The sequence below is a fragment of the Chrysemys picta genome, chromosome 9, assembly GCF_011386835.1.
Source record: "Chrysemys picta bellii isolate R12L10 chromosome 9, ASM1138683v2, whole genome shotgun sequence".
Classification (NCBI taxonomy): Eukaryota; Metazoa; Chordata; order Testudines; family Emydidae; genus Chrysemys; species Chrysemys picta.
Genome location: NC_088799.1, coordinates 15,124,047 through 15,145,229, shown reverse-complemented (window position 1 = coordinate 15,145,229; position 21,183 = coordinate 15,124,047). Strand labels below are relative to the sequence as shown.

The 21,183-nt window shown below is 42.1% G+C and overlaps 1 protein-coding gene across 5 annotated transcripts in view; it reads left to right on the top strand.

Annotated features, from left to right (window-relative positions):
* The window catches only part of FNDC3B (fibronectin type III domain containing 3B), a 369,204-nt gene that overhangs the window by 199,560 nt on the left and 148,461 nt on the right, over positions 1-21,183 (top strand). For all 5 annotated transcript variants that reach the window (XM_042853768.2, XM_005299260.5, XM_065557752.1 and 2 more), the window contains exons 5-6: positions 8,077-8,320; positions 11,908-12,201. In XM_042853768.2, the coding sequence (XP_042709702.2) occupies positions 8,077-8,320; positions 11,908-12,201 (538 nt within the window). The remainder of the gene's footprint in view (positions 1-8,076; positions 8,321-11,907; positions 12,202-21,183) is intronic.

Below are 21,183 nucleotides of genomic sequence, written 5' to 3'. Positions count from 1 at the left end.
CAGGCCCCCGTCGGTGGAGCTGGTGTCCGTTGCATTGGACCTAGGGTGGGGAGCCCATGTGGGAGACGTTCAGACCCAAGGTCTGTGGTCCGCACAGGACCTTGCCGTGCATTTAAATGTCAAGGAGCGAAGGGCAGTCCGGCTGGCGTGCATGACCTTCCGCTTGCACTGGAGGTCAGGGTGGTCATGGTTCTCACAAACAACACGGCCTCGATGTTTTACATCAACAGGCAAGGTGGGGCTCGCTCCTTTGCCAGGAAGCCCTCAGACTGGAGGACTTTTGTATAGGCCACGGCATTTGCCTACAGGCCTATCACCTACCGGGCGCCCGGAACTCACGGGAGGATCACCTGAACTGAGACTTCTCCTCTCAGCACAAGTGGTCTCTATATCCAGAGGTGGTGCATAGACTTTTCCAGGAGTGGGGTACTCCCCAGGTGGATCTGTTCGCGACTCGGCAGAACCGCCGGTATCCCTGGTTCTGCTCAGGGGGGGCTGGGAGTGGGCGTTATCTCCGATGCCTTCCTCCTCTCCTGGTCAGGCCAGCTTCTCTATGCCCTCCCCCCAATCCCGCTGATCAGCAAGGTCCTGGAACAGATAAAGATGGACAGGGCCCAGGTCCTCCTGATCGCCCGGTGTGGCCCAGGCAACATTGGTACAAGACCCTCACGAACCTGGCGGTTGGCCTGCCGTGGAGGCGGCCTCTCCCAGGACCAGGGCCGCCTCGTCCACCCCAACCTAGCGGCACTCCGCCTCACGGCGTGGCTGCTCAGTGGTTAGGCCGAGGGGAAAGGATGTGCTCGGAAGGGGTTCAGCACGTCCTCTTGGAAAGCAGACTACCCTCCATGTGTCGAGCCTACTTGGCAAAGTGGTCTTGGTTTTCCCAGTGGGCGGCTGAGTGGGGCGTTTCCCCCATGGCTGCCCTGATCCAGCCTATTTTAGACTACCTCCTTCACCTTAGAGTCCAAGACCTGGTGACCTTGTACGTCAAGGTGCACTTGGCAGCCATATCGGCCTTCCACCCGCCGGTGTAGGGGCACACGGTATTCTCCCATACTATGATTGGCCAATTTCTTAAGGGATTGGATCGTCTCTTCCCGTACGTTAGGCCCTCAGTCCCACAGTGGGACCTGAACTTGGTGCTGGCCCGGTTAATGGGTCCCCCCTTTGAGCCGTTAGCTACGTGCTCCTGGTCACACCTCTTGTGGAAGGTAGCCTTCCTGTTGGTGATCACGTCTGCTAGACGGTTCTCGGAATTCAGGGCCCAGACCTCTGAGCCCCTGTACACGGTGTTCCGTAAAGATAAGGTTCAGCTCCGCCCACATCCTTCGTTCCTCCCGAAGGTGGTCTCTGCCTACCACATGGGTCAGGACATTTTCCTGACGATCCTCTGCCCTAAGCCCCAGGTGTCCAGTGAGGAGCGCCACCTCCACATGCTGGATGTGAGACGGGTGTGATGGGTTGGATCACAGAAACCCCCTTGGGAACTGCCAACTGATGTGCCAAGACTACTTCTGCTCCTGCTTTCCCTGCCAGCCTGGGAATCCAGCACCCTGTCTTGCTGAGCCAGACACACCAGTCTGCTCCAGCACAGACCCAGGGTCTGAACCATGTGCCCCAAAGCTGCAGACTTAACTGAAAGCAACTTGAGAGAAGTGTTCCTGTCTTTAACACTCAGATGCCCAACTCCTAATGGGGTCCAAACCCCAAATAAATCCGTTTTACCCTGTATAAGGCTTATACTGGATAAACTCATAAATTGTTCGCCCTCTATAACACTGATAGAGAGATATGCACAGCTGTTTGCCCCCCCACCCCAGGTATTAATACATACTCTGGGTTAATTAATAAGTAAAAAGTGATTTCATTAAATACAGAAAGTAGGATCTAAGTGGTTCCAAGTAGTAATAGACAGAACAAAGTGAATTACCAAGTAAAATAAAATAAAACACGCAAATCTAAGCCTAATACAGTAATACAACTAAGTACAGATAAAATCTCACCCTGAGAGACATTTCAATAAGTTTCTTTCACAGACTGGACGCCTTCCTAGTCTGGGCACAGTCCTTTCCCCTGGTACAGCCCTTGTTCCAGCTCAGGTGGTAACTACGGGATTTCTCATGATGGCTGCCGCACTTTGTTCTGTTCTACCGACTTATATATCTTTTGCATAAGGCGGGAATCCTTTGGCCGTCTTTGGGTTCCCACTCCCTCCTTCTCAATGGAAAAGCACCAGGTTAAAGGTGGATTTCAGTTCAGGTGACATGATTACATGTCACTGTAAGACTTCATTACCCACTTGCCAGCACACATGTATACAGGAAAACTTACAGGTTTTCAGAGCCATCTGAAACAGAGCCATCTGCAGACAATTGTCATGGTTGATGGGAGCCATCAAGATTCCAAACCACCATTAATGATCCACACTTTGTTTAATTACAATAGGCCCTCAGAGTTATATTTCATATTTCTAGTTTCAGATACGAGAGTGATACATTTATACAAATAGGATGACCACACTCCGTAGATTATAAGCTTTGTAATGATACCTTACAAGAGACCTTTTGCATGAAGCATATTTCAGTTACATTACATTCAAAATCATTAGCATATTTTCATAAAATCATATAGAGTGCAACGTCACAACAGGCTCTGGCCTTTTACCTGGAACAGACTAAGCTGTTCAGGAAGTCTTCACAGCTGTTCATCTCGGCCGAACGCATGAGGGGTTGGCCACTCTCTACTCAGCGGCTGTCCAACTGGATCACCTTGTACCTGTCATGACCTGGCGGGAATCCATCCACTGTCGATTGTAAGGGCACATTCAACTAGAGCGCAAGCCTCGTCAGCTGCCTTTTTAGCCCATGTCCCCATTCAGGACATTTGCAGGGCTGACACATGGTCTTCAGTTCACATGTTCACCTCGCATTATGTGATCGTCTCCCAGACCAGGGAGGACACCGGGTTCGACAGGGCTGTGCTCTGTCCCAAGAATTTGTGAACTCCTACCCACCTCCAACAGATATAGCTTGGAATCACCTATTGTGGAATAGACATGAGCAATCACTCGAAGAAGAAAAGACAGTTACCTTTTCCGTAACTGGTGTTCTTCGAGATGTCTTGCTCATGTCTATTCCACATCCCGCCCTCCTTCCCCTCTGTCGGAGTTCTCTGGCAAGAAGGAACTGAGGGTGGGGGGAGCGTGCAGCACCCCTTATACCGTGCCATGGAGGTGCCACTCCTGGGATTGTTAGGGGCACTCCCCTACGAGTACTGCTAGGGGAAAAACTTCCAGCACCGGTGCACGTGGCGAGCACGCACACCTATTGTGGAATAGACATGAGCAACACATCTTGAAGAACACCAGTTACAGAAAAGGTAACTGTCTTTCAGCTAGTTGTTGTTTATATTCCAGTAGAACCTAAAGGCCACAGTCAGAGTTGGGACCCATTGTAGTAGCCACTGAACACACACATAATAGAAAACAGTCTGTGCCCCAAGGAATGTACAGTCTAAAAGGCAAGACAGGCAAACAGGTATAGGTGAACAAAAACATTTGCTGACTTTCTTTAAATAGCAAAATTTAACTTTCCCCAGTCTCTGTGCTATTTATAGAAATGGATCAAAACTAGATGGGACTAAATTTGGATGAAATGGGACCTGGATTTCATCTCCAAGTATGGTTTTGCAAAACTAAAATCTGTCCAACATGAATTTTACAAAATCAAAACCACCTGAAGTGTTGTTAACTTCTGCTTAGTTACCTACTCTCTGACATATAATATATAGGGTTGTCATTTATTTATTAAGGGCATAATGTCATAAGTAGCCATCTGACCTGCATCTGCAAAATTGACAGGTGCATGTTGCACCTGCAAATCCCACATTTGGCCACGCAGAGGATCTTTTGCCCATGTAAACAGAGCATTGATGTATATGGGTTTGATTTGGAACAGTCGTGTCGCTTGCAGGCACAATTGAGTTGCCAACATTTATGAATTTGGGAATAAACAAATGAAAGATGTGCTCTGTTCAATCCTTGATGCAGTCAGTTATAAAACTAGCTGATCTCCTGACCTCTCAAATATGCTGATATCTCTTAGCTCCATCCAGTGGCAGAAATTCATCTGAAGGTCTTCAAAAGGGCCTTGAGCATTTTTTTTCAGGATTCATCTTCTAGGAGACGGATCACAGTTTAATTTTCAGTTGTCATTACACCCAAATACACACACCACAATCTTTCTGTTTGGTCTATTTGTCGACCTATTTATATATCTCCTTCATCGAAAACATAAAATCTAATCTAACTTTGCAGATAAGAGCTTGTGCTTGCCTGGTACATTCCAAGCCTTCTTTCAGGCTTGGCCTAATTAAAGCCAAATGATGAAAAGACGTGCTCTGTCTCATACTAGAAATTTTGGGTCTTTAAATGCCAGTCAGGTTAGAACAGGGGTTCTCAAACTGGGGGTCAGGACCCCTCAGGGGGTCGCGAGGCTATTACATGGGGGGGGGTCGCAAGCTGTCAGCCACCACCCCAAGCCCCGCTTTGCCTCCAGCATTTATAATGGTGTTAAATATATTAAAAAGTGTTTTTAATTGATAAGGGGGGGTCGCACTCAGAGGCTTGCTATGTGAAAGGGGTCACCAGTACAAAAGTTTGAGAACCCTGGGTTAGAACATGATCTAAGCTTGAGATAAGTAGAGTTGACATTTTATTACAAACTCTTACACTACACAAATAAGTATTTATTTTAAAATCTGAGCATTTGGACTTTCCCCCCCCCCCCCTCCTACCCTAAATTTCTCTTCAGTGTCTTGTCCAGAACTGATACATGGCTGGTGAATAAGGGATGTCATGCAAGCTGAAGAGAGCAGAATATAAAAGATGGACAGTCTGACATTACAAGAATTAAAGTAATCTTATGATCTAAATGAATCCCTGAAGTCCCATTCAGTGTCTGTCTGGAGTTTTATAAATCTGTGAAATCTAAGAACGACAGTTTTCAAATTGCTGACCTACACTGTAGGGCTAAAGGTTAATGACCAGATATATCAAAGTAAATGCTTTGTATTCTGGTTTATACAGAGTAGCACCTACCAGGTATTATACTGAGACTTTGTATTACATAAGAAACTCCAATTCACACCAATGCTTTTGACTCTAATTTTTCCTCTGTAAAAATTTCATTTAAAGGTGGAGCGTCTCCTGTGGGTATTTGTGTGATTAATAGTCTCTCTCATGTGAACAGTGTGAACCTGAATGAGTCTATCCTGAATGAACTGTGATAAGAACACCTAGGTACAAATAGTAGTACCTCCAGGACACTGTGTACTGTATGGATAGTAAATAGGGCAGCAGCCCTGGCTTCTCCCCCATGTCCTTCCTTTAACTGTGTGGTAGGTGGCAGAACCCTGAGACTGATTTATTGTACAGAAGGTTCTCTTTGTCACCTGTCTCCATTGCTCAATTCAGAACTTGCTGTGTCTCCCTCTATATGCACCTTCACATGCTGGGATGTAGGAAGCACTCCTTACAAATTTTCCTAGTACTCACATGCATGCACATGCTTGGTAGAAACTCCTAGTAAACATCGGCAATACTAACTCCTCCTTCAAAATCCTCCTTAAAACTTTTCTTTGCCATCATTTGACAACTTGAAAACTGTTAGGCAGCTCGAGTTGTGAGACAACGATCTATCTATACTTAGATTGTAAGCTGTTTGGGGCAGAAGCTGTCTGTTAGGTCTGTCTTTGTCCAGTGCCTAACACAACAGGGTTCTTGTCAATGACTGGGGCTGCTAGGCAGTATAATACTGCAAATGGTAAATAATAATAATTAGCTGCTGTTACATCACTGTATTAAACTCTGTACTTGAGCAAAGTACATTTTATAATCCTTATACCTCTGACAAATCACAACCAATTTTCACCAAACCACCAACAAACAGATCTATGACCTGGGACAATCTTCCTGTTCAAGTTTTTCACATACCCCTGAAGATCTAGTGCTGTTCAGAAAATAAATAAAAGGTTAAAACATTTTTTTCCCAAATGATGATGGATTTTTGTCAGTCTTTGTTCCCAAAAATGGCAGAATCTTTTGGCTTAAATAAGAAAAAAAATATTGTCTCCAAATCTGAGAACAAACATGCCAAATTTCAGTCCAAAAGTAAAACCAAGTGAAAAAATTATAAACAACTGAAATTTATGCTAAAACTGTTTGCCCCTTTAGATTGCCCCATGTTTTGCCCAAGATACTTGGGGCCAAATCATGCACATCTAGGAGCTTGTCTACCAGGGAAAGTTGGCAGGCATAGCTGTGTACTGAAATAAGCTATTCCACAATAGCTATTTCAGCAGATCCCATCGCGTGGACAGTCTGTTGTGGAATAATTTCTCCACTTTGTGAGCGGAATAATTATTCTGGAGTAAAGTCACTTTTATTCTGGACTAGTGTCCATATTGGGAGCTATTCCAGAAAAACTGTAGCAGAATACAGTATTCTGCTATAGGTATGCAGGTCAATTCCCCTGTGTAGATGAATACTTGTTCTCTCTCCTGTTGACATCAGTGGGATAACTCACGTAAGGTGAAACTTGCCCCTTAATGAAAACATTCTTATGTTGTTACTTTCTGGTAATGTCTAAATTGTTCTGTGCTCTAAATACAGAAACAGTAGACGCTCGTTAGTAGCAACATAGCGGTGCTCTTTTGCTATGTTGCTCCTCCGTGGCTGTTGCTGTTAGGGGAGTGTCATCTGCCCAGAGGCATATGAAGAGTTGAGTGTTTTGGAAGGGGTGGGGCAGCCACATTGTGTGTCAGGGGGAAGTTGGAGGGAGTGGGGTGGGGGAAACCCAAGTTTGGGGAATGGGGCAGGGGAATCATAGGTGTGGCAGGAGAGCCCCCAATTGGCAAAATGACTGAGTGAGCCTGGCTACCGGGGACAGGCTGTGGATGCTCCTGCTGGCAGCTTCGTGCTCCACCCTGGCGAGGGATGGAGGGATGGGGAGGGCACCATGTGCAGCCTGCAATGGAGGCAGGGGTGGCTCCTAATGGAGACAGAAGGGGAAAAGAGGATAGGTCAGTGCTCTGGGGAGGGAAGTCCCCCAGCCATAAAACAGCACACCCACACTCTGCCGCCAGCAACTGAGATGGAGGGGATAGCTCAGTGTGTGGGCAGTGGGTCCCTGATATGCCCCACTGCAAAATAGCAAACCCCTCACCCCCGGCCACCTGTAAGCCAGATGCTGAGAAAAGCAAGGAGGAAACCTTCCAGCTGTGCCTTTGCTGCTCCCCCCACTCCGCCCCCCCCCCCCCCCCGAAAAAATCCCTTTCTTCCAGACCCTCCCCCAAACTCCCCAGTAAACATCTCTCTGCACAGGCTGTGTGAGTGGATGGGGCTGTGTGCCCTGGAGCTGCACTGAAGGGCCAGGGTCGGCAGGGGAGTGGAAAAATGCACCCCATGAGTACTGGCCCCTGGCTGGACAGGGCCTCCTGCTGACTCCAGCCTTTGAGCATGGCCCTGTCTGCTTTTCCAGGGCAGGCTCGGTCAGGCAGGGCAAGAGGACAGAGCTGTGTGCGCTGGAGCTGTGCTGAAGGGTCAGGGTTGGGAGCGGAGCCGAAAAGTGTAGTTTGGGGAGGGCAATGCCCCTGCATTCCTCCCATCTCTGCCTCTAGATGTGAGGTTCCTGCATCACAAATGTTGCTCTTATGAGGCAGCTATGTTGGTGTTACTGAGTGGACGATTCACAGTGGGGAAATGTTGCCCCTAAGCGGTAGTGACTCTTACAAGGTATTGCTGTAAACAAGTGTCAACTGTACATATTTTCTCTCCTACTGCCCCTGCAGATCTAACTAACTGCAATAGTTTATTAATTAATTAATTAGCGGACTAGCTGATTCTCCACTAGAAACCACAGTACCACTAAAATTATTTGTGCTGATCGTAACTGTAGAAACGTGTGTTATGATCCTAGTCAAGGAGAGCTCATTTAGATAAACAATGTTATTTTTCAAAATGGTATTTCAAATGATACATGCTTATCTCTAATACACCTGTTTTGCTTCCCTTTTCAGGTGATAGAAGACAACACGGGCGTTCGCAGGGTGGTGGTTACACCCCAGTCTCCAGAGTGTTATCCTCCCAGCTATCCTTCTGCCATCTCTCCAACCCACCATTTACCTCCGTACCTGACACACCACCCCCATTTCATTCACAATTCTCATACGGCTTTCTACCCTCCTGTCACCGGCCCTGGAGACATGCCACCCCAATTTTTCCCACAGCATCATCTTCCCCCTACAATATATGGAGAACAAGGTGAGCAGAAAGAAATCCTTATGTTTTAGACATGTATCCAACATATTTGCAGTGCTGGGAAAGTGGAGATTTGCAGATGAACTGTTGGTTCAGTGGTTTTCCCCCACATGAAATGGACTCCTTCCTTTAATCTACAGAATGGACAAGGTATTGGGGAGTGGATGCACCCAGTCTGAAAGAACTCAAGAACATCACACCTTGAAAACGTAGGGTGCAGGATGCAAACCTAATTCCCAACTCAGTTTTGTTATAAGGGCAAAAAAGTACACCATCCTATGACTCAAAGTGCTTCTGAGAGTCAAGCTGTCGTATCATCATGCAGCACTGTGACATAGCATTTTTTGTCCTGTATTCAAATTTTGCCAACCCTTGTTTGGTAATGGAGGCAGAGGGGCATAGGAAAGGGGGTTTAGTTTTGACAAGTCTTATGGCAATCATTGTCAAAAGCTAATAGAAGGCTTCCTCTTGGCACTAATGGATGAAGATGATGCACCTTCCTGACCCTTTGTCATATTAGAGCTGCAGTGGACTTCTCAGAAATAACAAAAAGGGATTTTCTGGTTAATCTGCTTCTTCAGAATGTGCAATAGGTCATTTAAAAAGCATTATCTGGTCCCCAAGGGTAACATGACAGCCCTAATTATCACAGATTAAGTAAATAATTCAAGTGAAAGCACAATTTATTTCTGTCTGCACTATGCATTATTATGTCTATTCCACCCTTGAGATAGTCTTTGTGTGGTCTAAAACTGTGTGTTAACCAAAAAGAAATGAAGTTACTGTACCTACATCAGCAAAACTACTTGAATTTCTTAACATGGCAAGTTTCTCTTTATAGATTCACATTTTTTATTTTACTGCCAAATTATGGAATTTCACAGAATTCATAGAATTTTTCTAAACAACACCGTGAAACTGTAAATCAGCTGAATCATCAGAGTGAATTTTGCCTTTGAGAACTATAGACAAGGGTATCTATCTGGCTTATTTCCCCCCTCTCAATTTTATATTGATTAATATATTTAATTTTCTTACCAAGAATGGAGTATTATAATCCTGAATTTGATTAGACAAAAGAAAAACTCTACACTCTGTCTTTTAGATGTCACTGCCTCATCAGAAACAATATCGTAGCCAAAAACATTAGGAACAAATTTTCCAAGTAGCTCAAAATCTCACATACCTTAACTTGTGTATGTTTCACTGAGAGCTAATAAAAAATTGTGGCATTTCCATCCTACAAAAAATTACAATATTTTTACACCTGAAAAGTCACTGTTTCACTTTGGCATTTTCAGTAGAAACACGTTTCATTTCAACATTCACATGAGGCCCCCCAGCTGTTTAGCCAGAAGGGAGACCAACATGCATCATGGGAAGCGTAGTTCAGCCAGGGACCCTGGCCCATAGGGGAAAATGGTAGTACAACACACCCGAACTACGACTCCCATGAGGCACTGCAGTAGCTCAGGTAGATGCAGATTAATGTTGAACTGACCAACTCTAGTTTTATGTACGTTGTTTTTTTAGAAAAGTCAGAACATTGTGGTTTTTTTTTTTTTTTTTTTTTTTTTAAAGGCTAAATGATACTGCCACAGTTTCTAGGCATGATATATCAGTAGGATAGTATCCAATCAGATAGGATAGGAACTTTACTGTTCCCTTTTACAAAGGCACAAGTTGCTTATCTCTAATACACCTGTTTTGCTTAATAGGGAAGCTAATACAAAAGCTCCAGTACATTAGGTAGATATTCGGACTACCAGCTGCTAGTACTGTAGGTGGTAAATATTTCTGTAACCTGGGGTTACCAATCAGTTGTACAAATTCACAGTGGACAAAAATAGTGTAGATGCCCTCTTTGTTGGAGTGGTGTCATGTATGTTTGCAAAACTAAAAGAATCTAAACTCTGATTATTACATGAATGGCATCTTGTATTAATGAATATTAATTCACTGTCCCCAACATGTTTCAATGCAAAATGGATTATACACTAATCAAAACATCAATTAAATTTGATTTTATTTTCTGAAAAGCCCTACTTGTAAATTCTTCCTTATCAGCTCCGTCCTCCAACCCTCCAACATAGACTGCATTTAGTGTACCACATTCTTGGAATACTATATATAGCAGGGGTAGGCAATCTATGGCACGTGTGCCAAAGGCGGCACGTGAGCTGATTTTCAGTGGCACTCACACTGCCTGGGTCCTAGCCACCGGTCCGGGGGGCTCTGCATTTGAATTTAATTTTATTTTAAATGTAGCTGAATAAACATTTTAAAAACCTTAGTTACTTTACATACAACAATTGTTTAGTTATATATTATAGACTTATAGAAAGATACCTTCTAAAAATGCTAAAATATATTACTGGCACGCGAAACCTTAAATCAGAGTGAATAAATGAAGACTCGGCACACCACTACTGAAAGGTTGCCGACCCCTGATATATAGAAAGTTACTTTATGCAAGCACTTTAATGTGATCATGTTACTAGATGAGGAAAAATAAATGACAAGACACTTCTAAAAGAAAGGAAGTAAAAGAACCAAGCAACTGGAGCAATTCAACAAGTTCTAATTACAGTCTGTATGGCAAACTCCGCTTCAAAAACAAAGGATTAACACTAGAGCTGGGTAGAATGTTTGCTTTGGAAACCAAAATGCTGGCTCAGTTTGCAAACTAGAATGATTATTGAATTAATCTAGACTGAGCTTTAACGAAACTTGGGTCTCTTCAATATTTTGTATTGGAATAAAGCAAAAGTGTATTTTCATTTTGCTTTGAACTTGAATTTGTTTGCGCTCCAAGCTCAAAGCACAATCCAAAGGTAATGAACCCTTGTCAGGGAAAAATGAAAAAATGTTTGCATAATTTCCTGCAAACCCAAGTTACTAAGTTTCACACAGCCATTCATGGAAGTTCATATTAAAGTTATTTGAAACTTTATGTATTTTAACATAAGAAAATGATACTTTTCTTTTTAAGATTTTCTCCCTTATGGTCCCATTTGCTCATCCAAGCTCCCACATAATGGTGTACCTTCACTTGGTGCAGCTACATGGATCAGCCATTGCGGGTGGTGGTAGAGAGTATTGCAAAGTCTGGCTGTCCTGGAAAACCTGGAGGGACACAGCCAATAACTGACCTTGAACCCTCTGCACGGTAACACATTTTGGTGACACCAGGGCTGAGCAAACCTTGTAGGTTTGGTTGCTGCTAATTTGTGTGGAACCTTTTCTTCAATTTCCGTCTGCCTGGGTTTTAGCTCTTCCTGGGTTTTGCTGCGAGGTCCGGTAAGAAGCACAAAGACTCAGAGCAAACTCGGCCAAAATGTCTGCGTTTATTTGATTTCCCAGGCTAATCACATTATGTCATGAAACCTGAAATAACATGTGGGCTGGGTTTATGCAACAGGTTTGACAACCTTGCCAGTAACCCGGCTGCATCTCAGGTTTGCTGTTTTTCCTAGCTTTATTTAGAGATGGGTAGAGGGCTGATGAGATCTAGGTCAGGATGTGACTCTGTTTCTAAATAATGATGATTTTAGCTTTAAGGTAATGTGGATAAATTCTTGTTATTTCAGAAATTATACCACTATATGGAATGTCCAGCTACATTACCAGGGAAGATCAGTACAGCAAACCGCAGCACAAAAAACTCAAAGACAGACAGATTGATCGGCAGAACCGCCTCAACAGCCCTCCTTCATCCATCTATAAAAGCCACCTCGGCAACTGCACGACTGTGTACAATGGTTATACGAAGAGTCACAATGGAGCAAGCAGTGGAGGAGGAGGTGCGGGGGGAGCACCAGGAATAAAAAAACTAGAACGCAGAGCAAGAAGCAGCCCAAAGTCTAACGAGCAAGACCCACATGGTAATCTATTATTTTTATGTCTTTAAATTCCTCTTTGTTGCACTTTTCAGGCTTGCAAACACCTGCACTTAAGAGGAAACCATCTCCCTCCCGTCTTTCATGAGTATCTCCTGCTAATAACCCCATTCTTAAAAACATCTTTTTGCAGCATGTGATTGGGGTAACTCTGGTTCTGAATGACTTTGCACATCACGTAAGTCCTTAAAGCACCTCTGAATTGTAAACCAACGCTGCCCTTTGTGTCCCTACATTGCATCTCAGTATGTAAATGTATTAGATTTAAGTGACTTATTGGACAGTTTAAAAATGTTTCTGCTTGAAGAAATATGCCTCATGGGGAGTGTGATGCAAGCCAAAATGGTTGATTTGAAAGAGATTCTAGGACAAAAATGCTTAATCTTGGCAAATTTAAATCCACAAATAACTAAGCCTAATCAATCCAGGAGTACCATCAATCAAGAATGGTTTCTTGAACCATTTCTGGAATCTTACTATTCATAGAGTTTAAAGCTAGAAGGGACCATTAGATCATCTTGTCTGACTTCCTGTATACCACAGGTAGTTAAATTTCTCCCAGTTATTCCTGTGTCTAGCTTAGTAACTTTTGTCTAAAGAACGGCATCCAGTCTTGAGATGGAGAATCCACCATTTCCTGGGTAGTTTGTTCCAGTAGTTAATCACCCTCATTTGTGCCTTATTTTTAGTTTGGCTTTGCCTGGCTTCTGCTTCCAGCCATTGGTTCTTATGTCTGTCTCCACTAGATTAAAGAGCTCTTAAGTATCTGGTGTTTTCTCCATGTGAAGGCGCTTATACACTATAATCAAGCCACCTCTTAATCTTCTTTTGGATAAGCTAAACAGACTGAGAGTTTTCAGCCTCTCACTGTACAGTGAAACTATTGTTTGAAGGAGAATTGTTCCTTATTTACATGTATTTTAATTTCATGTGCAATAAAACCATGTTTCCCTAAAACATCCTTATAGAAATGATCATATGAATATTTTATAGAGTAAAACAGAAATAAGGTAAGGTAATAAAATAAGAATGCAAAGAAAGATGTGAGCAAGCACACACTGTGTATATTTGCTCCTGTGACTTAAAATGGCTCTTTCCATATATTAATTTACGGAGATATATATATATATATTGAGTAAATTATCTGCTGATGTAGCTATGCCAGTTTATACACCAGCAGAGAATTTGGCCCATACTGTATTGTGTGTATCACAGGTACTAGGCTAGTTGCACCTCTGTCCACTGTCTCTGAGTGCTTCCCCTTAGGTTTCAGGCCTCGTACCCTTACCTATCTTGCTTGGGGTGGAATTCCACAATTCTCTCACTCGTAGACTGGGCCCTAGCCTACCACACCCTGTGTATCAGGTGTGCTCTGTTCTCTTCAGGAATCTGTGACAAGTGGTGAATATAGTGACCAAAAACTCTTCTTAAACCAAGGAATTGTTAGCTTTGTGGTAAGAACAAAACATTTAGAAAAACAGGATTTTAAAATAATTCTCTACACATGTCTGTTTTCCCTTAAGTCTGACCATCCACTGATGGTGAGCTAGGTAGGCTTAACTTCTTCAGACACTCCAACGGATGCCTGTGTCTTAGTCTGGGACTCCTGAACAGCACTCCGTCTTTTGAGAGAGAGACCTTTTTTCAAATTGCTGTAGTCTTTTTGATCTCTGGTGTCCGCCAGCCTTTCCCGGTAAGGATATTGTCCCTTAACAGCCCTCAAGTGTTTGCACAGAAGTTGCTGATCTTAAGCCATTCACTTCCCTTCCTACTTGTTTTTCCTCTGCTTTTAAACAAGCCCAGTATATTCATACAGTAAACATCCCAGTAGCCTGGTGAAAATACAATATTAAATTATTACAGAGTAGTTCCAGTTCCTTCATATTTGCATCTATAGTTATATATTCGGTATACATATAGTACACGGTCTGTATAATATATATGTACACAGTTGGCCAACTTTTCGCCTGAGCTACACCGATGTAAAAGTCACTTGAGATTGCATGGGTGTAACTGAACAGAATTTGGCCTACTATAGTAAAGGAAAGAGAGAGAGAGACACACACACATGTGTTTCAACTTTTAAAATTGGGGACAATAGTGTTTTAAGACACTTTAAGCCAGGAAATTTAAAATAGAAGTCCTCATTGGAATAACAGAGTGCAGTGTATGTGTGAGGGGAAATGGTAAAAGCATTAAAGTTCAGCAACAGAGCAAAGACAAGGAAATAGTCATCTGACGTGTGAGCTGGGAAGGGAGTGTCCAGTGATGCCTGGATTTGTTTTAGTATATTTGTGGTGCTAGGCTGAAGACATGAAGTAATTCTAGAATGCTAACTAAGCACTGCAGTGTTGCATTATTTTCCTACTGTTTAAGGTAATCTAGCTCAGTGGTTTGAGCATTGGCCTGCTAAACCCAGGGTTGTGAGTTCAATCCTTGAGGGGGCCATTTAGGGATCTGGGGCAAAAATCTGTCTGGGGATTGGTCCTGCTTTGAGCAGGCGGTTGGACTCGATGACCTCCTGAGGTCCCTTCCAACCCTGATATTCTATGATTCTATGAAAGACTTTCGGGCACACTAATTTGTTGCTTGCTTTCAGCAGCACCAGTTGGTTATGGCAGACCTGACTAACTACAGGCTTTGTTACATCTGAGTGCAGCCAACAGGCCACTTCAACTGCGTTTCTGCTAATAAGTTTATAGGGGCATCTGATTGTTAGTAAAATATTGTGTAAGATTCTGCATTGTTTTGTGTCTGATAGGCTGTAGCAGATGAGGACAACTCATATTTGTGAAAAGACAAGTCAGTATTTAAATATTGGCCCTGTAATAGAACATAGAATTTTGCCACCTTCAACTCCACCTGGACTGTAACAGTGTTAATAAATGCTGTTTGGATCCTGAATTTTACAATAACTGTCAATAATATGATTCTCTTCTGCACGTGGCATGGGTAGCTGGAGAGTATTGCATGGTCTTTTTGTATTTGATTACCTAGTTCCCCGATTATTTTGTTATTTGTATTGGGATTGTTATAGGTGGGCTTTTTATCTTGTAGGATTATGTTAGTGCAAATAAACAATTTGGTATAAATCAAAATAAATAAATAATATCTGCTAAGACATTCACACAATGTAAGGACTAGAAATCTCTTACCTTTCTTTGACCTGTGTCTTTTATCCTAATTATTGGGTTAAGGCTGTCTTAGGGCCCTTGTATTTGTCTAATTTTCAGGATGCTGTTTATGGAAGAAAACCTGCGGCACCTCGTCTCAGAGGATGAAAGTAGCAATGAAGACATTCAGGCTTGGGCTGGAGCCCAGGCTCTGAAACCCAGGGAGGGTCTCGAACCCTGGGCTCCAGCCCAAGCCTGAAGATCTACGCTGCTATTTTTTAGCTCTGTAGCCTGAGCCCTGTGACCTGAGTCAATTGACCCAGGCTCTGAGACTGGGCACTTTGGCTTTTTCTTTGCAGTGTAGACATACCTAACGAGTCTCGAGGGAGATTTACTTGAGGCTAGAGATTTGGATTATGCCTTCCTATTTATTTGTACCCCCCCACCACCACCACCACGGTTCTGCCCATCTTTCTTTTTTCTCACTCTAAATTTATAGGATTGTCATTACTCACCTCTGATGAGGAAAACAGTGATACTGTGTTGACAGTAGTGAAATTATCAAAGAAAGATAATTTCACTGTTGAAGCCATTTGCTGTTCTGTAAAAGCATCATGTGCTCCACAAATGGGAGTCAAATGAAACAGCTTCCAGGATAGGGAAGCAACAGAATAGGGGAGTAAACCCAAAGAAGGGAGTCAGAGCTTGCAGAAGAAAATGTGTGGAGGGGCAGATAAGTCCTTAGTGGGGGACACTCCTGCATTAGGCCAGGCACTTTGTAATCTTATATCCTTTAAATGGCTGTTGTTTGTGCATTATACTGGCAGAATGTGGAAAGATTTTTCTTATGGGACTTCCAATCGAGGGGCCTAATTTGCACACCGTGCTGTTCATACATTTTCCATTGAAACCAATAGTGGCTCCATGTGCGGAGTGGCTGCCAGGCTGGCCCCTTAATTTTGTACAGCTGTCTTCAATAGAAATGGAAAAGAAATTTTCTGTTGCTAATATTGCAGAACCTTACATCCCATACAAACTTTGTGTTACTATGTTCGCAAACTGATGTCATGTGCTATAAACCCAACTGATATTGAGTATCTCAAATTGATTACTAGTGTTGCTGACCAGATAGAATATAATTACCGCAAAGTACTAAGTTTCCAAGGAAGATCTTCAAGAGGGATGGGAAAATTCCAGCCCTTCCCCACTTCGGCTGCCAACCTTCCTTCCAAAGAAAGCATTTGAGCTGCTAATACAGTACATAGTTCTGATGCTGAATTATTAGCCTGAGAGGAATCTGAGTGTAGGCTTGCATTGGCTGTTGCTACCTGCTGCAACCAGTGTTGCCAGACTCAGGCATGTAAAAACTATACCAGAAAAGACAAATTGGATGAAAAATAGAAAGAGGGAGAAAGAGAGGAGTAGAGAAGATAATGGGGATATAATATAATTCCATATCAGGTGCATGTATCTCAGTAAAATATAACACTTTCCTGCCTCTTCATATTCTGCTATCTATATAACTGGCTCAGCAAGTATGTGAAATAAATTGTCCGTACCTTTTGTGTGCATAAATGTCACATCATGCTATGCTTAGTGGGAATTAGTTAGGTTTTGTTAGACACGTGTGTTTTACCTAGGGAATAAAAAAGGAAGATTTCTAATGTTTGTCTTGGCATGACAGAGTTCTTCCTCCTACATGATTTTGTAGCCATGATGAAGCTTATGAAACAGCACACCTGTGCTGTCCTCACAGTAGTCCCCTTTGTTTCTATGGCAGTATCTAATGTTAATAGGATCTGGCATGTCAAGGCTGCAGACAAAGGCTTTTCTTTCATTTTGCTTTGGAACGTTTTGCCATGTCCATTGACTGCAACAGATAATTTTTAATGTCTGTAGTTTAAATTAGAAAACAAAAACAGGTTTTTAGTATCTTGCCAGGGGAGCTATCCTTGAGAAATGAATGGAAGGGCCTCTATATTCATTTATTCACCACTTTGTCAGGAACAATGCAAAATGGGTTGTGTCTCAAAGAGAATAGGCCTCTCACTATAAACTATGTTGGACTTGATGTTCTGCTGTTGTACAAGGAATTAGACCTACAATACTGATTCTTGCCAGTGGCCGTTGTGCCTCCTTTTGCTCACAATGTTGAGAAATAAACACTTCTATGGATGTTGGACATTTCTCATCTCCCCTTTTATCGTGGGGCCTCTCTGCATTACAGTTTTGCCTCTGTGGTTGCTAAGGCCAGGGAGTTCTGCAGGCCGGCACTGCTCCACAGCTGTGGAACATGAGTACAATTGAAATGCCAAGAAAATTAGTGAAGTCAGGGCCATGGAACGTCCACTCTGTCAGCCAAGAAGAGTCTTAAAAGTGGAAAGGGACCAAATGATGGAAAATAACATGGTGTCTTCCATCAAATTGGGGGGAAAAATCCTTCTTAGCAGGAGACCAGATAATTAACATCACTCTATCTCCTCCCAACCTAATAAAGCAAACAACTCGCTGGCATTTTGAAATTGACTGACAAGCTCATTCCCAACTATGGCTGCACTGAAATAAGTCTAAGAATCATCTGGCATTAAGTCCATGGCCCAAATACTGCTTATGGGCAACAAAAGGGGAATAAAAAGCAATTCCTCAGAATTAGGAGGAATTTTCCACAGGGAATGTGCTGCTCGTTAGTATGAGCTTTTCAGCCCATGGCAGTGCTTTTGGGGAAGGCCTGGAGCCAAATATGTCACAATACTAATTTATATATTTTAAAAGCCTCCTGTGCACTGAACATTTTTCTGTCTAATTGACTTGTCAGGTGCAGTGGCAAGATATGCAGAAAGGTAATCTCAGGGGCCCTGGAATAATTCACAATGAACAGAGCCCCACCTCGGGTTCCATATTTGATATCTGTACAATGCATCCCTCTAATTACAGCTGCTATTTTGTATTTACATGTATTTTGTTTCAGCTTGAATTGTTTGCAGGTTTATCAATAACTGGTTAAACAACATGATCTCTTTTAGTAATTGGGATGAGTGTTAAAAGCAAACTAAAACATCGAATCTGATAACTTTATTAGTGGGAACCAACCCAGTATCTAGAGCACTAAAATAAAATGGCCGAAAGTGACAAGTAGCAAAGGTGTTTAAATTGCAAGCTTTTCGTTGTGGATCAAAGCCTATTAAGAGTCAGAAGTTTGATTGGCTGACTGCTTCTTCCAAATTTACACATAATCCTGGGGGGAAATTTTAGTACTGAAAGGATGAAAAGAATAATTTTCACAGTCTTTTTAGTGATTTAGCAGATGTTTGTAAAAATCTTTGGGATTTCAGGAGACAGACAGGAAGGTACAAACTTGGGCGAGGGAAACCTTTTAAACAGAAGTACCATAGGTGATAGGTTTCCTTGCATAAATTCACAAAATTAGATTTGTGATGTGTTTTTAGTACTTAAAGTTTTAGGTCAGATCCTCAGTTTGCTTGATGTGTATATGAAATAGTAGCTGGCAGGCTCATTCTGAATATTCAAAGCAATCTGGTAAGCCAGCTTCTGTGATGTGATTTTGGCAGGCATGTTGCTGTCATTTAAACAACAACAGTCTTGTTGCCACACTGGCTGCCAAGGGATGGTGCTTTAGGATCCCTATACATAACTGGTGCAGAAACTCTCAGGTACTGGATTCTGGTGGTCTCATTTGAGAGTAGAAACAACACTATTTAACACCAATGTTAGACTACATGGTGTAGAAATCAGTTTCCTCAAGGGAATGGGCTTTTGAAGAACATTTGTTGTGTTATAAATTTGGAATCCCAGGTTTTCTCTGTTCAGATTCTGGGTGGCATGCACTGTGTTTTTATTGACAGACACATTTAAAGCTCTTGTCTTTTACAGAGCTGTATGCATGCTGTCAGTAGCAGTGTCTCCTAACTTGACACTTTTTAACGGGTAATTGGAGTGGGTGTTTTATTGGAGAAGCAATGTGGTCTAATGGATTGGGTGCTGGACTGGGAATTAGGAGATATGAGTTCTATTCCTGGCTCTGACTTCGGGTGAGAGTTAAAAGCAAAATAAAATGTATGCTCTTAACCAAGTCATTTCCCCCTCATACCCTTGGTCTTTAAATTGTGAACACAGGGACTGTGTATCATTAGGGTGACCAGATGTCCTGTTTTTAAAGGGACTGTCCCATTTTTAAAGGGATTTTTTTTCTTATATAGGCTCCTATTACTCCCCACCCCCATCCCGATTTTTCACAGTTGCTATCTGGTAACCCTAATCATTATGCATCTGGACACTACTTAAGACAATAGGGCCCCAAAGTTGGATGCGGCCTCAAGATGTTACCATAATACTACTAAATAATATAAATAATAACAATATGGAGGAACAAATGCTGTATACTATGCAAGAACAATTTTTGTATTCATACATGATATTCATTGGGAAAAGTGTGATACAAATCACAGGGTCTGTAATTCCCAGACTACCGATGCACTCAATCTTTAAAATGTATTTAAAAGTGTTCTGCTTTTCTGCCACAGCACTGAATGAGCACTTTGGAAAACTCGGCCTCATGTCAATATTTCACTGCTTCCTTCCCATGCTAAGAGAAATATGGGGCTTTCCAAAGAGCTGATTCAGCTCATGGGGAGGTGGGAAGGGGTTGGTGGTGGAAGGGATGGCCTGGTGGTGGTAATAATAATATGTTTTAAAAATAAGAGGAATGGTGTGACAGCGCCCTTGTGGAAAAACCCTATTCTTTGACTAGGAATTAAATCAATAGGTTTCTACAGAATTTGAAACCCTGATTCAGAAGAGCACTTAAACATGTGCTTAGCTTTATGCACCTTTGAAAGCATGAGTAAATGTTGTCTAGAATGGGGATACTTTCCTGAATCTGGGCCCAAATAAGGGTCTGTAGAAATTACTCTAAAATCTCCATAGTATTTAATAGAGAATGATATTGTTTCTGTGGGTTGATTTTAGAGATTTCATATTGTTCTCTATTGAATTCCATATAATTTTTCTGTAAGGGATCTTATTAATTATTACAGTAGCACCCAAAATGTACAGAACTATAAAATACATTGTAATTGTTAGTGATGTTTGCTAAACTAATATCCTATTCAGATATCCATTTTTCATATTAGTAACTATAACCTGAGCAGTATCCTCTATCCTATAACAAATTATCTATTATTTTTATAATGCCATTATTTTTCATGATGCTTTGAAGGAAAATAAGACTCAATCCTTGCCCAAAAAGGTTTAAATCAATGTGGTGCAGCCCACAAAAATGGCAATAGAGCATGTGGGAGATGAGTAGCGAGATGGGATGAGAAAGGAGGTTCTGCTAATGGGAGCATCATTTCACACTGTTTAAGCATATTTCTTATGTGTTATGTTAAAATGTTTTTAAATGAATATAACAAATAATTCTCTCTACTTTTTTTACCCAATGAGATGGTGTTGCTTGAACTAAAATGTTGACTAAAATACAGCATTAAGTTATTTTGATGATTATGCATCTTGTGAGAAATGACTGATATGAGTTGAGAATTACATATATAGTACATGCCTGGAGATTTCAGAATGCATGGCTTATACTTACTTCTTTTGAGCCAGATTCTCTGGATTTGTTGAAAAGCTGTAGCACCCTAAAGAACGAACAGTGCTGGGCTTCATAGTCAGATATACGCTATCACTAAGTTACAGCTTAAAATGGTTGAAATATGGTCATGCAGCATAGGTGCCAGAATCTCTTGCTTTTATAATCATGTGAAAATCTGTTGTTTAAACCCATCACAATAATTATTTATGACCTTTGTTAAACACCTCAGGATATACTGCTATT